Genomic DNA, 18206 nt, shown 5'->3' on the forward strand with positions numbered 1-18206 from the left:
GCAAATCCATAGCTCTCTAAATCCTACACATTTAAATACTCTGCTATAAAGATAACATTTTATCTGCCATGATACAGTTATTTTCCTTTCTTTGAAAGTACCTTGAGAAATACTAAAAACCTCAAAGAAAAATCAACGTAACTGTTATGTTGATTTCTTAAATAGTAAATTGCTTAGGCAGAATTGTAAAACTGTAGGAAAGAATATTTAAATTATGTGGGGAACCATTTTAATGGACTTTTCTGAAGATAATGGAACTGACATCAACTGTTGTTGTTTCAGCTAAGTTTAATTCTGAGTTCAAGACCTTGCCCAGAAGGAAGACAGACATTAAGTAATCAATAACAGCTGGTGTAAACCGTGGCCATGACCTTTTAAACAACTTCTGGGAAAGCTGCAGATCTTCTATGGCTCATAATGAATTTCAGGGAATTTATGGCTTCACTGCAGCCTATGGGAATTTCATCACTGCCACTCTATGCACTCCCAGCCAGAAAAGAGAGTCCCAGATACCCTTTTGTAGCAGCAGAGGTATTCATTCTGTGTGAAACCATGCCCCATTTCTACAGTGCAAGACCAAAACCATATTGTGAAGATTTTAACATTTAAAAACTGTACCTGTGTTGATGTAGCAGCATTTGGGGTTATAGGTGAGGGTGAGTCACTTGTTTTTGGCTCACCAGGGGAAGCTGCTGAACCCTGGGATTCCTGGCTGGCTGGTTGATCTGGTGATAAAGCATCACTGCTGTCTTCATCAAATGAGAAATCATCCAAAGCTTGAGGGTAATTCTCTTGTCCAACTGCTAAAATGTTTACATAGAAAGAAACAATGTTGTTTTTTTAATTGCACAAATTTAGACATTCATGGCAGAATTAACTAATTGCTGGAAAATGATCAGTTCTCAGCAGTCTAAACATATGGTACCTAGGTATTTGTTGTGTTATTAATATAAGAGCCATATTAAATCATATTCAAGGAATCAATAAAAACAACTGTGGAGCAGAAGTGGTTTTAGTAAGAGATTAAAAGGTACATTCAACAGACGTGGCGTGCACACATACACCTACAACAGGCTGAGGAATAGCCACAGATGTTTGATTACTTTGTAACCATTTTTATTAAAAAACAAGTATTTTCAAAGTTACACATAAAAATAGGATTCGTTTATTTAGATGATAACAAAGTCTAGGTCTCAGAAGCTGAAAGAGTAAAAGCAGTAATAAACTTAGCCTGTGTTATCTTCTAGTGATCTTTACCCTTAAGAGTTAAATTATTTATTTTCCACAATGCCACACAGATCACAAACAGAAGCTGTGGGACATCTACTTGCCTATAATGGCTTCTTTCACACTGGAGTCTACAGGAAGAATATTTTTTTCTACCAGTTCCATAGGGCCAGGTCTCTGAGCAATCTTCTCATTCAGGTCATCTGCCAGCCGAGCTCTCTTCAGTTTCATCTGAGTGGCCTGTAGTGAAGGCTCTGCAAAGGTCTCTAAAAGGATTTATTGATGTAAATATTCTGTTCCAATTGTTCCCCAGTTTCATGACAAACAACACTGTCTTGTCTTTGCAATAACCATTCCACTTATATCAAAAGCAGTCAAGTATAACAGGTAACAGGGTAACAGTCACATTTATGAAAGGTTCTTTAGGGCCAGGGGAAAGCACAGGGCTGTCAGGTTATTTTAGGGCAGGAGTAGAAACTGAAGCAATAGAAACACTCCTTGTACATACCCCATGATATAATTACCATTATAGATTAAGAACAATATGCAGTAGCAAACAAATACACTGCTGAGAATACCTTCAGTGCCACAGATGGATCTACTACTATATGGATTTAGAGTACAGACTACCACAGACACTGTGGAAGTAGAGAAACAGAGCAGATAAACCCTTAGAAATAATTCCCATCCAAGTGTAATTCAGTGAGACAACTGAGAGCACAACCGAGCCCCAGCTGAGGGCTGGCCCAGCGCTGGCACGCACCTTCCAGGATGTGCATTCTGACCAGCTCCGAGCGGTCTGGCCTGCTCCGGATCTTGTGCTTCAAGAAGTTTTCAGTCTTAAAAGAAAGGAGAAAACACCATGGACTACTGGTCACTTAAAATCTCAGAGCAGTCTGACAGAGCACCTGCATCCAGTCAATGAATAGCTTCATTCAATGGGTGGGCAGCACTGTCAGAGCACAGGCAGTGGAGGGGTTCCTCTTGCTTTGCTCTGTTTTCTTAGCACTTAAGCAGGGCTGATGGATTTCCAGCTTCCCCAAACAAGGGGGAATGCTTCTGGATTTGATCCCACACCACCACACAATCCCAATAGTACAGATTTGGTATAGAAAAACTGCACAAGCAGAATTTCCCCAAGTAGCCAATCCTTAAGTGGAGGCAGCTATGAGTTAACCCCCCGTAAGTTTGACCCCACAAACTGATCTGTGAAGGCTCAGAGAAGTTCCTCTCAGATTTGACACACATATTTTATATTAATACATTCTCTCAAAATAAAAGCACACATTATTACTGTAATAGTAAGAATTTTTCCATGTACTCAGAGAATTTGGTATCACAAAAAAACAATTCCCCATTTCCAGATGTTAATTACAAGTTTACATAAAGTAGTTTACCCTGGCTCGCTCCAGGCTCTTTATCTGCTCATGGAATGCAGCTGGACTTTTCAAAGCTGTGAAGGAAGAGTAAGAGTTAAACTGACAGAAAGCGAATTTTGAAAGAAATATGCTAACCAGAATGTGTGTATGGGTGTTTAACACCACCTCAGAGTTGTGTTTGCATCTGACCAGGCTTACATTTGATTCGTGCTACTTGTATCCACCTATATTTAGCAGAGATGAGCAATACTCCTATATAAATACCTGGAATATTTGATTTTAACCGATTATTACCATGAAATGTTAACTTTTTTGCTATGTACAAAGATGTTTGTTTATTATCAAGTGTCCCACTGTGGAAATTTTATGAGATAATGTTTAGAATGCCAAAATGCCAATTTAATTTAATTTATTGCACAGAATTTTCTGGCTGTACATACATCACACTTGCTGTTATTAGAGAGAACTGGGCCTTCCCTTAAGAACTATGTGTTGATTTAAAAACAAAATAGAAAAATGTAGAGGCCCTAAATGTTCATCTTAGAAGAATGGTTACCTCCTAAATAACCAAAGAGTAAAAAAAACACTGTTCACCTAGAAATAACATAAATTATAGAGTGCTCCATCTCAGTGCTATCCACTTAGAGATTCTCCATGTTTCCTGTGCCCCTCATTTGGCAACCTTTGTCATTCTACTCTTTAAAAACTGCTGGTTTTGTTATTAATGTCCATTCATTTAAGTAATCCAGTTTACTTAGTAAATTAGTCATAATTATTTAAATACAGAACATAAAAGCAGACTCAGACTATGTCTACAAATCCTTGCATTTTCATCACAATGGCTATTTTAACTGAAACATAATGTAAGCATGATGAATTTACTACACGCTCACTTAGGCTATCAAAACCCATGAGTCTTTCCAAATGCTAAAGTTATTTTTAATGATCTCAAAGAAACGCTTATCTTTAGTATTTTACATATTGTATTCATAATTAACATTCCAGAAAAACGAATTCCTAGAAGTGAGTCTTACGTGGCATGATGCCCTGGTCCACCAGCTGTTCTCGTGTCCGTCTCTGTTGCAGCCTCAGCTGAAGTACTGACAAAAGAAAACATTCATTCCTGTGAGCACAGGCTCCTCACAAAGTGCAAACCCCCCTTCCAAAGATACCGAGTACTGCAACCCTAGAAATGCTTCTTGCTGTGTATTCAGACTGACAGTAACCCCCAGAGCCACCCTAGGAGCAGCTGCTCTGAGCACAGGGACTGCTTCCATCCCCAGTTCCAGCGGAGCTTGCTGCTTCTCCATCTCATCTATGCCAGGACTGGATGTCCCACGTGCACCCACTTCTCCTATCAGCCGGGCCTCGTGAGGAGTGTTGAGCTTACACCAAGAGAACAGTGAGGTAAAAAGAGTTTATTTAAACCATAAACTGGAGCCCATAATGATTAGAGCACCTTATTGCGTGTCCTGGGCCAATCTTACATGATTTCACTGTGCTGAAGTACAAATGATGTTTGCAGAGCATTTTAGAAGAAAAGCTGTGTCTTGTTGATTGTTTCTCCTTAAGGGTTCTGACTGTACATTTAAATAAACCTTGCTGAAACACAAGAAACTGAAAAGAAGTGGGATTTTATCTGCCTTATTTAAAAACAATAAAGTGTTACAATCAGGAACACACCTTATTCCCTCTCTGAACATCAGAAAATGTTGGATTTTTGACTGAGATACGTGTTATCATAACTATTTAAAGGACAAAATAAATCCAATACTGTCAAAAGTGTTATAAAGTTTATAAAAAAGTTTATAAAGCTTGAGGTAACTTCTTATGTTTAATTACATTTAATAAAAAGTTTCTCATTGGTCCTTTGTGGGTAACCAGTGTGGCATATATCAAATACTACACCAGAAACCACAAAATCTGGGGGACGATGTCGACATAGAAGTTTTATACTTTCAGAGACTATGGCTTTTTGTTGGGGGGAAAAAAAAGGAAAAAAATGAGAGTTGTTTCTTTCTTCTACTCCTCCCTTCCCCTTGTTTCTCTATCAATTTATCACAGTGCTTCATTATCTCTTTGACACATATAGCTACTACCCCAACGTGAAGTTTCATCCTCTGAACAAGGGACAGTCAAGAGACAAAATAGATTAAAGCTGTAATATTTACATGCTGAAATTCAGACTTGGGAGGTTATTATGGGTGTATGATTATGGTATGCTGTTCCTATTGTATTTCACAAGGAAGCAAAACAAGCTAATGCATTGTCCAAAACATCAAAAGGAATGTAATTTCTAAAAAATTAAGCTAAAGACTAAGTTCATTGTTTCCAGTATTTAAAAGGAACCAGCTTATTTCCTGTTCTGCAGTACAGGAAGGATATTCCTCTGGCTAAAGCATTAAGACCGGGAATAGCAAGTCCTGAAAACAAGGACATTATTTTCTTGTGTCACACAAACATTGAGACTTCAAATACAAACATTTCAGGGCTGTGGCACAGCAGATCTGTTCAGACTTTACAATATTGTGACACAAGAATCACAAAGGACAGAGATGTGAGAATGCAAAAGAACAACACTAAAATGTAAACTGATGAAAAGTTATTCAAAAGGTATTGAGTTCCTCTGGAAACTTGAAAATACCTGCTTTAAGTAGGGCATTGTATTTTCCAAATAATATTAATTGTGAGAAGTCAACAGAAGAATAACTTTATAATAGTTTGGGTTTGTGTTCCTTAATTTCCTGTGGCTCCAGGTAAGCCATGACCTCTCCTCACCAGTAGGTGCAAACTTGTGCTGCCTGGAATCCTGCACCAGTTTTACTGGACAGATGTGCATTAGGAAATCATTCCAATGCATTTCAAGCATACAGGATAATTTTGTGATGTTCATCTTCTAACCCTGGGGTACATCACAAGCCCACAGCATGGAGAAACTCACTGACTGCAATGGTGCTTACAGGAATGCAAAAGAACTCTGATATGTTCCTTGCTTACAATCAGTAAGGTAAGAAAGCTCAGAGTCAGCCTTAAAACTGTGTGTGCAATCCTGTTAAAAAATCTTAAGTAAGTTTTACCCATCTAAATGACGGGAAAGACAAATTTATAAGCAGGATAGCAAGATTACTGTATTCCAGTGTTTTAGTCCTGAGTAGATTAAAACTTGTCCTTCTTCTGTTCTTTGCTTAAACTATGTTTTCTTTTACATTACAAGGTGACTGTTACATGGCTAGAAAATCACGTCCTGCTCTGGGCAGGAATCTCATCCATGCTAACAGCTCTGTTTGGTCCAAATTCACACCACACTTAAATCTGACTTTCTTGAAATACTGAGCAAATGACAGATGGGCCTACCAAATCTTTACCTAGCTACAGATCACTTTTAAACACATGCCTCTATTTCAGGCCCAAGGTCTTCAAGAAAAATGATCTGCTCCAACATCAGTGATGTCCACAGCAGAGCTGATATATGTCAGGCAAAGTAAATAAACCAGAATTAGTATTTCTTTTTCAGTTCCAGTACTTGAAACACAGTGGCTCAGTAAGTGAATGCTGGCAGTATCACAGCAGGTGCAGGAATGTTAGTACTGCTGTGACTCATATACCAACATATCATAGGCAGGTAATCAACTAAGAAATAATGCATTTATGGTGATATTCCAGATTTCTAATATGTTTTTTTATTCAGATTTTCTTTTTCACTAAGCTTTCTCATAAAGCCCATTTTGTAGGTGTAGCTGATTCAGCTATAACTACCTAAGTATTGCTAGAGTTATGCTTTCAGTATTAGTAATCACAAGTGGGAAAGAACATTATTATTGAATATATTATACTGAACATTATTTCTAAATATAAATGATGGGATGCCCTGCTGTGAGTTTAGGAATGTATCTAAGATTTGTGGTTTCAATTATGGTCAGATATTTGGTTTAAGCTTTGCAGAAAGACTTCAAACTGAGCCAGTCCTAAACAACATACAGGGCAACAAGAGAATATGCAGTGGATTAGAGCAAAAGGGAGAGAACAGTAAGAATGTACCTACACATAAACCTTATGTGCTCATGTGTGAAGGTTTAGCATTTTTTAAGAAAAACACGTAACAAACCATTCTTGTCTCTCCTAACATTCCTGGTCTGCCCATCATCTGTTCATCTACACCAGGCATTACACAGCAGTAAGGGAGGGGTTTTAAGTTTGTCCCATCTGTATCTGGACAAGTCATAAAAACAGTGAGAAGACTGAGAAAATGAGAGACACAGAAAATATAGAACATGTAGCTATTCACTTACTAAATAAATATCATGCACTTATACATTATATAATAAGGAAAGGACAGCCTGTAGCATGACTAATAGGAAAGCACTGCAGGGGGAATGCTAAAGAAGAGATGACTCATAGTTAGAGAGATGGTATAAGATAATAACTGAAGATTCTGACTTGACCAGAGCAAGGAGGTTAAACAGAAACCAAGCTGGATGAAAACCAGATGTTTGCTTTTGCAACCAACTCCAAAGCTAAGGCTGAAAAAGTGTTTCCTATCTACACTTTTTAAAAAGATAAATATTGAGCAGTTGAATGCACTATTATAGAAAATTTTCAAATAGAAAGTAATTGGGAATAAAACCCCTAAATATATTGTTTTTTAAAGTTGGAAACTTAAAAAGGTTTTGCTATTTCAAAGAAAATCCATCAGGAAAAAAGCCAATATTGATATCTCTCTAAAAGAGATACAAGGATCTAGAGGATCTAAAATACTTTCAGCCCCTCCAGTGACAGAAAGCAAAAAGCAGAGGTGTTCCTAAGGAAGAAGCAGTAAGGCCTGTGTGTGAGTTGTGTAACCTCAGGCAGTCAGAGCACACCGGGGTTAGGGTCAGTGTCACAGCAGCGGTCACACCACAGCCAGGAGTGACCCTGCCACTGCCTCTGCACTGGAGGGGACCTGGAGTGGCTGTGAAGGAAGGGAACAGTGCTGAGGTCTGAGAAAAGCTCAGAGGGAAATGGGGACTCACAAGAGACAGCTCCAGGAACAGCCAGCCCGACAGGAGGATGGGAGTCATGGAAACTAAATCACACATCTTCAATAAGGAAAATATAATGAAATTATCTTCAGAGACAAGGATGAGCCATCTGAGAATTGCACTTATGGCAGAGAATCACTCATTTATTTCTGTGAGAAACTATCTAGAAGAGAATGCAGGTTGGTTTAAATCTAACCATTAAATAGCCATTTAATTAGCCATTAAAGCTAATACAGACTTTGCTTATCATGTATATGGAGATCCATGGAGCAAGAGATTCCTAGAACAGTCAGTAACACACAAAGTGGTAAATCTAGTAAAGCTGGATGAAATAAGGGGACACAGCCTAAAAACAAAAATCTAAAAACCACTGAAGCATTACCCAAATACTATATATATATATATGTATATATATATATATATAAAAAACTACTTGTTCTAGTGTGGATCAGGGTTTGGATTTTTTTCCTTCTTTTGTTTTTCCCACTCCCCTTTATTTTAAAGAACGATTTACAGACAAGTCATCATGGCATGTGAGGAAGGGAGACTTGAAAAGACAGGAGGTGGAGGTACTACAAAGCAAAGTTCCCCTTGGAATAGTGTTTACTCAAATATTGTGTTTGACAGATGGTTCTTATCAGGGTAAATCCATTCAGTGTGTTGCCAGAGAGTTTACCTTTCATTTTTATGCTTTTAAAACCAGGCAGTTACCTACATAACATCTAAAATCATAAGAAATCTCCAAAATAAAGGCACAAAATTAACAAATATTACGTATGTTGATAAACTATTAATGTTAATACTGTTCCTCCTATTTAAAGTACAAGTGCAAAAAAAGGGCAATGTTAACACCACTGAGAAAATGTAGTTGCTAGAAGACAGTACAAATATTTTGCACTTCACATTATCTGGCAGGCATCCTCCTTCACACCACTGCAATTCTAAAAATTGTCTGTGAACTGCTTCTGAATAAAAGCCATGCATGGAGAGGTCAGTCAAATTCCTGCTTTGACTGAGGGAGAAGGGAGGATATTCTTTTTTATTTTCAACTAAGCATACAATTTTAATGCTTGAACACCAGATGGAGAGATTCCAAAATTTTCATGTGTTCTCTTAAGTCAATAAAATGAACGTTAAAGCTTGAATAGCCTATTTAATACTTACTGACAAAACAAAAAAGCATAATCCCTCCTCACAGTAAGAACATCTGGTTATCTGACTCTCAGAGTCAGCAGAAGTCTTGTGACCGCACTGGAGGCAGAGTTTTTTGCCAGCACCAAAGCTGAGTGCCAGAGACTGGTGCTCCCACAATCCCAGCTCCTTCCAGTGTTAGCACACCAGGGAATCAACCCTTCCCTGAGCCAGGGAACGGAGATGATGGCGCAGAAAGGGGAGCTCACCCGCTAACCCATGCCCTTGGTTATGTGCAAGTGTATTCCCTAAAGCAGCGCCTTTTACAAAGCCAGTGCCCCGTTCTCACTCCAGGAGTCCTGCTCGGGTCACACACACGGTGCCCCAAGGGGCAGAGACTGAGCATAACCAGAACCAGCAGCTCCTCAGTCTCCTCCAGAGGCGCCCAAGGGGCGAGAGCAGAAGTGCCACACACAGGCCCTTGAGGAGGCACAGCACGTTCTGTATCAGCCTTGGGAAGGCAGCAAACACCGTGGTCTGGGCACGTCTTACTTGCTGTGAGTGGCAGAAGGAGTGAAATAAAGTGTATTATTAAATCACCTACAACAAACAGCTTTTATCAGAGCTGAGCAAGTGATTCCTGTTATGAGTCTGTAACGTGTATCCTATAGAAGAGCAGTCTCAAAGCAGTACTACATAATTACAAGCACTGGAATGTAAAGAGGCCAAAAATAAATTGATAGTTGTCCTGCAGGAACAATGCTATCTCCACTGACTGACAAGCTTTCACCACTGCTTCTTGCCTTGAAAAAAACCAGAACACATACTGTGCACAGTTCCAGCACTCATAATTACACATCTAACACTGTTCATTACATCGCCTATTAATTTATGATCAAATGTTAATCTTATTATAGAAGGTAGTATGAAACAGTAAATAGTTGTTGTAAATTTCCCAATTACACAGCTGAAACAAACACTTCACCATGGACAAGGGGTCCAGCAGACACCACACAGCCCTTTCAAATGGCAGCAAGAAGAAAAACAATGCATCAAGATTTTTTAAATGTTCTATACGTAATCACCTCATTATTCTCTCAAAGTTAAAATCCAATGGATATTACCTATTTAAACTCTTAAAACTGCAAGTAAAAATGAGAAAATGCAATGTCCAACATTCCTGCATGCCCCCTTGGAAATTTCCAAGAGCACAGAAACTCCAGCGCAGGCTGCTATGCTGGCTGCCATGGAAACAGCCAGTGCTGGGAGCGGGGCCGTTTCCTCTGAACGAGAAGCTTACAGCGAGCGCCTGCACTGCTCGGTGCCAGCTGCCACAGCCCTCCTGCAGCCACGGCCCGGGCACAGCGGGCAGCGGCTCCCGGCGGCGCCGCACGGCCCGGGCACCGCACGGCCCGGGCACCGCGGATGGACACGGAACTGTCCCTGTCCCCTGGGCCGGGCTGCAGCAGCTGTGCCCTCAGCGTGAGTGGCACCAGCGTGTGGCAGGGCACAGCGCACAGAATTCCAGCAGGTGAACCCCGGCAGCGATCCCAGCACCGGCTCTGTCCGGAACCGCGGCCCAGCCCCACAGGGAGCACTTACAGACTGCGGAACCCGGCACTGAGCGCTCTCTGTGCAGCTCAAACCCTGCACCCCCAACCACGCCTGCTCACATACAAACGTTCATTTTTTCAAAACACTCTAACTTTATGCTAGGTTAATCTGCCAGAGATAAATTTTGCTTTCTCCTAAGTGAAGATTGCTTCTCTCTCAACTCTATGATGAAGTACTGTACTCTATTTATTTTAAATGGGGTTTTTTCCCACTAATATTTGTTCTGTGAATAAAAAAAAAAATAGTAGAAAGTATATTTTGTACAGTAAGTAAAAAAAAGAGCAGGTGATATGCAAGGAAGGTTATGGAATATGGTAGTTTGCACATGGTATTACACATTCCACCAGTCCAAAGTCAGAAATCTGTTAATATAATGTTCACTCCATTTATATGGCATGTCAAAGGAAAGGAGCAAAAACCATGAAAACAGCTACCCTTAATTTGTTGGAAATTATTCTAAGTAAGCTGTATGGAATTTTAAAGATAAAATGCATTTAAAATTGTAGCACTCATTCCCCATCAGCCTGAAGATGGTAATACAGTATGTTAAAAACTCTCGGTTTTAAAAAAAAATAATTCATCACCAATTCATCTTGTAAAATATATCAGACATCATCTAATCATGGGTGAATGCCTTCAAAACTTCCATTCCAGGATATAATTTAAAAAAGAAACTATTTTACTTAGTTTCACTTGCTTTTGTTTTTAAAAAAAATCCTTACTTACTTGTTATATAATTTTAATTTTTTTTCATTATTCATAAGCAATCTTTCTGCTAAGACTATATCCAAAATAATTAAGAAAAGCTGAAGCAGCTCTTTTGCGTATTCATTTTAAGCAATTATTCAGTCATACTTCCATTTAAGCTCAGAAATGTACTGTGTAAGTGTAAAGTATGTGAGAGGAGACTACTGAGGGCCATTTCAGATAATCTCTCCAGAATTCTGGAGGGAAGCCCTGCAGGACCTCCAATTCTCTGAAATGATACCACTGTGATTTAAAGCTTTTGTCTCTAGCCAGTGTTGACGCTCGGGTAAGTGCTGCCAGCAGTAACAGCATCCTCTGAAAGCAGAAAATAAAAACCTAGATGGCAAAAAGAGCTGCATGTAAACTCAGCATTTCAAACAAACATATGAACTGTAACAATATCATTAGCTGAGAGGCTTAAATGACTAGGATATAGGACAATCTGTATTGTATCCTATTGCTATGGAACATGTTGCTTAGAAACAAGGCAGAACATACACAAGCCTCCAAACAAATTACTGGGATGTCTGCTGGGATGAATTTGTGTGTGTGTATATATATATATATATATATATATATATATATATATATATATGCATGGATATGTAAAAAGCAAAATCTATACTTTTCATGATTCTGTTTAAATCTTTAAAATGAGAAAAATCATGATCATCTTGGGTGAGAAGTCTCAATTAACTGAAGATTATATTTATATTTATTGTAAAATTGCATAACAAGTATATTAACAATAACATTTTATAAATCTGCAAGTATTACTCTGCTTAGTGCAGACCTCTGATTTTTTAAAAATAATCTGCATTTTCTCAAATACCACCATTAGCCAAAAAGTGTACTGTCAAGGGACTCGTGAAACTTGAGTGTAAATTGTACACCTATTACAACTTCCTTTGTGATAAGTCGGAGTGTATTACATGGAATGCTGACAGATGACTTGCAGCCAAGCCCCCTCCATTGTCCATGCTGTTCCCAGGCACAGCAAACGAAACGCACACGGGAGCAGATTCTCCAGCTCAGCAGACTGCACACGAAGCAGAGGAAGGTGCACTGCACTGGCTGCCTGACGGCAGACGGGGGTGTGAGCATGGGACTGAGTCAATGTGCTGCACACAGCCCCAGAGCCTGCAGATGCTCAGTGCGTGAGCCCAGCTGATCACAGGCACCGGGAAGTTGCTGCATTAGGGAGGACCCTGCACTAGAGACCGAGGCTCACTCGTGCTGTGTCGGACGTGACAGGAAAGATGAACCCCCAGCAGGGCAGCAAAGCAGACAGTGGTTTCAGAGTGTGGTTTCATAACTCAGTATGATCTAACACAGGATTACCTATGAAAAGCCAATGGCCTGTGACTCCCTCCAAGCCCAGCTGCTCCTGCTGCTCTCACCCTGCAGAGGTGCCTCCTGCCAGGCCTGTGCCCTGCCCTGGAGCACCGTGAGATAAGGGCTCCTCAGCACTCCTGGCCACTGATGCCACTCACTGCCACTCACTTCGGGCTGCGTGGCTCCCAATGCCAACACGAGACAGAGGCTGGCAGTCAGCAGGGCAGGGCTTGGGTAGGATGGGGATACACCTGGCTCTTGGCACCAGTCTTAATCCTAACCTTTTAGAAAAACTTCCAGAAATCTTATTGTTGCCAGAGCAAGTTTTTTAAAAGCTCTTGGTTAGCCACCATCATCTTCTAATTGTATATAGATTACACACAAAATCAAATTAGTACACCATAGTCTTGGTGTATTGAAGTAGTTAAGCATGTGTTTATTATAATGGTATTGCAATATATTTATTATTCATTTAAGTGCTACACTGAAGAAGAAAATTCTGTGGAGTAAGTGCTGATTTACTTTTATGACATACAATTATCCCCCTGACATTAAAGAGACTGTTTATGGTAGAGTTTAGCACAGCCCTGCAGGATCAGTACACGGAATTTACAGTGCTTCCTTTATTAACAACGGAATAACACCTTTTTCACCTGTATTTTTTCTCATTATATGTGTCTCAAGAAACATACCTGACGGACTACCACTGGTAAGGGGCATAAAAACATCTCTAAATACCAGATAACACAACTTAGAGCTTTTTCTTTATAAAAAAACCCAAACCAACCAACCCCAACAAACCAAGAGCAGATTCTTTATAATGCCAGGGCAGGAGAGCAGAAGAGGTCAAGAGTATCAGCAATACTCAACATGCCAGCAATAGCAGGAAGTCTGTTGAATAAACAGTTCTCATGCAACACGGATTTGATTGCAAGGGATGAGGGGAAGAAATCCTTCCTGACTACACCTGGTAATCTGTTTCTCAGGCAGCACAAAGACAATTCCAGTGCACACCTGAGAAATCCACTCATTCCACCCCTGTATCCTGTTTCCAGCACTTGCCAGTCTCCAGTTCCTCACAAACCAGTAAATTTAAAATGCAAAACAAAACCCGGAATTATGTTTCAAGGTGGAAATAAAATTTCCTTCCTGGGTAGGTTTTATTTTATTTAGAGTAGCCTGCAGGCAACTGGTAACTTTGAAACTCAGATTATCATATGAAAAATATGGTGCAAACAGAGATCCAAGCTCCTTTTAAATCCCACCTAAGCACCAGACTGATCTGTTTCACCAGTTTAATACTGTGTCTTCAAGAGCTCTGCATGGTCATACAGCTCATCCATCTTTAGACTGAAGACTTCCTCAACTCTCTCCAGTGCTGTTAGAAACCTTTCAATCTGCAGTCCAGATATATTCCCAGTTTGTAATACCTGCACTGTTGGATGACACTAAATCTTCCTTATGCAACTGTATGCACATTTAAGGCTTTTCACTTGAATTTTCCAAATGTTTTGGTTGCTTACTTGACAGTGCTACAAGATGCTGCAGGAGGTACAGTCAATGGTACAGGAATTTCTGAAAAAGCTGTTTAGTTAGCACTGTGTGGTTGACCTCAGAGACAGAAAATATCTTTGTTCCTTGCTCATACAAAAGGTAATTTTGATCAGACAGATAAAAGTACGAACAGTTCTCACAAAAAAAGCAATATGCAACAATAGTATCTGAGCTGTTTACAGGAAAGTAGGGCAATTAAGAGGAATACCTCCCATGCTACAGGATGCTATAATGTGCATCAATAGCTTCAGCAAATAAAAAAATTCTGTTTCGCTACCTAAACTGCTGAAGTCCTTAATATTAATTTGCAAAGACAGTGTTAGGGGTTTTGTTTCCATCAAAAATCTCTTTCCTTATAAAGAAATACTAAGTTAAAAAAGCATTCACCCCACAGTTCTCGTAAGGTACTCACTGCTGAAGGAAGCACTGTACTATCTAAGGCTTTTTAGATTTATCAAACCTGGGCAAAGCAGCTTATGAAACAAAGGCACCTTTTGAATTACTGGATCTCTACATACTTCAGCTGGGTTTGCCAATACAATCACATTTTTAATTTTTGCAAGTTTTACAATTCATATATCATATTTTTAAGTACTTTTGTGTCCTAAGGAGGAAATGTATGAGAATTCATGTGGCAAAACTAGCCACATCACTTTAAGGAAAAAGAAAGGAGGAGAAAAGAGGAGGGCAAAAAAATGAAAGACAGAAGGGCAAAAGTTAATTTAGAAGATACTGTTCTGTAAAATAAGATGTCTTCCAACTTATGTTTTTAACAAAGTAAGATATGCTACCTGTAGTATTATTTAAATAGGATTAACTAACAACTGCAACTGAATTTTTAAAAATCCATAAAATATCTGAACTACATATTTCATAACATTATAAACTGGAAACGTGAAGCTCTGTTTTAATCTTTCTAGATGGAAATCAAATAGATTTGAAGTGTTTTCAATAATTCATTCTATATACCACAAGAAAGAAAATTATTGTTTTTCTAAGCTTTGGAAAGAGGAAAGGCTGGAAGACGAGATCCTGTAGTCAATCAAACTCTCAAGAAGAGGTTCATTATTTTAATCATTGCATTGCCAAACTTGGGAGAGATAAAAGGATAAGCATTATTCACTGGGGAAAGTGAAAATGGAGAACAGGTACTAAAACACAGAAAAGGAAGCAAAGACAGTGATTATGGAAAACAATTATATCTTCTTTTATGCACTGAATAATTTAAGCTCTAAAATATTAATGAAATTAGACTGGCAGAGTGTCCCATAATTGCAGGTTTTTTGCTGCTCTGACAGACCATCATTACTGTAATGTACATTCTTTCATCCACTTTCTCCATGACTGACATGCTTGGAGAGGCCTGAAGATAATCATTACCGTGGTTACTCATTAGCACACCTACACTACCGGGCCGGGTTCTGCCATGTTCTTCTGCCCTTTATTTCCTGGTAGCCTACCCCAGACAGGTTTTATTTCCTACAGCACTGCCCACTCCTCTGCCCCTCCTCCCTTGTCCCCCGCTGCTGTCCCCAGAGCCCCGGGGCAGCAGGGCTTTCACCGGGCTGTTCTGAGCTCCCCAGCAGGAGCACACTGCTGGCCCTTTCCTTCAGTGCTTTCCTGCCACAAAGGAAGCACAACTGTTCTGCCCTCAGCCAAGGCCACATGCAGCAACACCCAACCTCTTATTACCTTTGTAATCATTAACAGACCTTTGGTATCAGTACATTGCGTAAAAATCAGTGTTTTGTCTAGTTCTAACTAAAGCTAAATAATGGGGTTTTGAAACTAACCTGTCAGGTACTGAATTTAATACCAGATATGGGCTATCTTTTTGCCATTTAAAACATTATTAATGTCCAAATAAAACAACAACAACAACAACAACAAAAACCAAAAAAACCCCAAACAAACAAACAAAACCCACAAACAAACCCACAAAAAACCCCAAAAAACAAAACAAACCAACCAACCAAACAAACAAAAAACCCAAAAACAAACACACACCAAAAAACCCCCAAACGAACCCAGCATTTAAATTCTGAGAAAAGCAGGATCTCATGTGTAACTCTTGCCACCACACCAAGGGAAAAATCCCTGAACCACCAGACAATTGAGAGCTATCTGGAGGAAAAGCCAAGGCAGAGTGCTGTAAAAGGAAAGCAGGAATTCTGTCTACTACAAATACAGTTTGTGTCCTATTGATTAAGAAGCTGGAGTTGAGCCCAGAGCTGCGAGAGCCTGGTGTGTTAACTCCTAGCAGTGTCAGACCTCCAGAGGTCTCCTCCTCCTTGGCCCGGGCCAGCTGGGAAAATCCTGCCCGCCAGGAGTGAAACTATTCCCTGTCTCAGCAGCATTACTGCCTCAGCCTAACAAAGATTACTTTACATCAATCTTGTATAGTTCCGTTTGTCACCTTTATTTTATATATATATCTACACAAATAGACGATTGCTATTTTAGAAACTAATGCTTGTACATTTTATCAATTTAATGCCCTGTTGAAATCCAATCATTTAAAAAGATATAATGTGGTTTGAAAAGCACACGTCTCAAAAGCAGAATCTAATCTTATTTAAAGTATGAGGGGAGAAGGGAATTCCAAAGAAAGAAAAGAGGTGAGAAAAGCAGTGTTGAAAATGAGGTAGCAATATGTCTAAGACTAAAGGTTTGAGGGGTTTTATTTTGACATGCTGTATTTAATGACATTTCATTATATTTATTTCAATAATGACATTTTGAAGCACTTTGTGCAGTATTTGCAGGACAAGTTCAGAGTCCTTCATTAACTCAGCACTAAATGATACTCTGAAAAGACTACTTGATCATTCATTTTCTTCATACAGTTCCTATCAAGCTATCATCATCGTTATTTTACGAGTCTCAGGTAAAATTTAAATTCAGCTTTTAGATGTTATTTTTCAGAGGGAAAACAATACCTCATTTAAGGTACAAAAACTCTTCCTGACCTACAGCATCAGACATGCTGTGAACTGAACGTGCCCAGGACTCCTGCATTCTCTGTCCCCCAACCAGCAAGTGACTGACCTTCCTTGAGACTTTTCTGGCTGTTCACCTCAAGGCATTCCTTCTCCTTCAGCGGCTTCAGATCTCCTGCAGGTAAGATCTCGGCAAAGCCCTGCTGCTGTTTCTTGGAGCTATCGATCATGGTGGGAATCCTTCAGAACGGCAACATCCAGCACCGAAAAAACGCAGGCCGCAGTGGGCAGCGGTGCAGGGCGCTCCGCGCGGGGCCCGGCGCCGAGTCCTACGGCAGCAGCCCCGGCGCCGCCGCGCCGCCCATGGCGCTGCCCCTCACGGCTCGGCTCGGCTCGGCTCGGCTCGGCTCGGCTCGGCTCGGCTCGGCTCGGCTCGGCTCGGCTCGGCTCGGCTCGGCTCGGCTCGGCTCGGCTCGGCTCGGCTCGGCTCGGCTCGGCTCGGCTCGGCTCGGCTCGGCTCGGCTCGGCCCGGCCCGGCCCGGCCCGGCCCGGCTCGGCTCGGCTCGGCCCGGCTCGCAGTGGCCGCTCCGAGCGCGCAGCCCGCTCTCAGCGCGGGCACCGAGCATGTGAAGCAGAACTCTCAAAGCCCGCCTCCCCTCCCAGACAGGCACTCCCCCTGTGCCTTCAGCTCCGCTCGCTGCCTCTGCACATTGGTGTTTCAATCTGCAGCTCGGTGGTCAATCATCTGACACAGAATGAGTCAAGCGGTTAAAAATAAATCCAGCAGTTGCTGGAGCAGCATTCGCTGATACCTAAGACAAACTACTGCTGAGGGCTCTCTCCCTTTCCCCCGGCGTTCTCCCTGCCCCCACTCCTCGGAACACTGCTGCAGGCAGCAGAAATTCTTCATCTTTGCCTGACCGGCACATTCATTACTCATTAAGTTTCACCAGTAAACAAAGCTGCACGGTGCGTTTGAAAAGTTAAGGAACCTTCCCACCCACCCAACCCGGGTCTGGTTCCAGAGACATTTATCTAGCACAGGTAACTGGGAAAACGAGTGATTACTTCCATGCCTTTTCCCTGCAGTACAAGAGACTGTTCCTTGTTGTAAATAACTAAAGCCCGAGTATTTTATTATTTTCCTTTTCACATTAGTTACACATCTCATTATTCCCAGCAGTTTCAGGAGTATTTCCTCCCACAGCTTCTGATCTGCCATTCTCTGCACCATAGCCCATTTATCTTACATGAGTCATCAA

The 18206-nt window shown here is 40.7% G+C and overlaps 1 protein-coding gene across 3 annotated transcripts in view; it reads right to left on the reverse strand.

Annotated features, from left to right (window-relative positions):
- The window catches only part of MRTFB (myocardin related transcription factor B), a 69297-nt gene that overhangs the window by 23247 nt on the left and 27844 nt on the right, over positions 1–18206 (reverse strand). For 2 of the 3 annotated variants that reach the window (XM_063414836.1, XM_063414834.1), the window contains exons 4-8: positions 3641–3706; positions 2625–2680; positions 1991–2066; positions 1332–1493; positions 619–803 (exon numbers count right to left, since the gene is read on the reverse strand). In XM_063414836.1, coding sequence (XP_063270906.1) covers positions 619–803; positions 1332–1493; positions 1991–2066; positions 2625–2680; positions 3641–3706 — 545 coding nt within the window. Of the gene's footprint in view, positions 1–618; positions 804–1331; positions 1494–1990; positions 2067–2624; positions 2681–3640; positions 3707–17053; positions 17392–18206 lie in introns of those variants that run through there. The other variant, XM_063414835.1, reaches the window with a different exon arrangement.

The sequence above is a fragment of the Prinia subflava genome, chromosome 17, assembly GCF_021018805.1.
Source record: "Prinia subflava isolate CZ2003 ecotype Zambia chromosome 17, Cam_Psub_1.2, whole genome shotgun sequence".
NCBI lineage: Eukaryota > Metazoa > Chordata > Aves > Passeriformes > Cisticolidae > Prinia > Prinia subflava.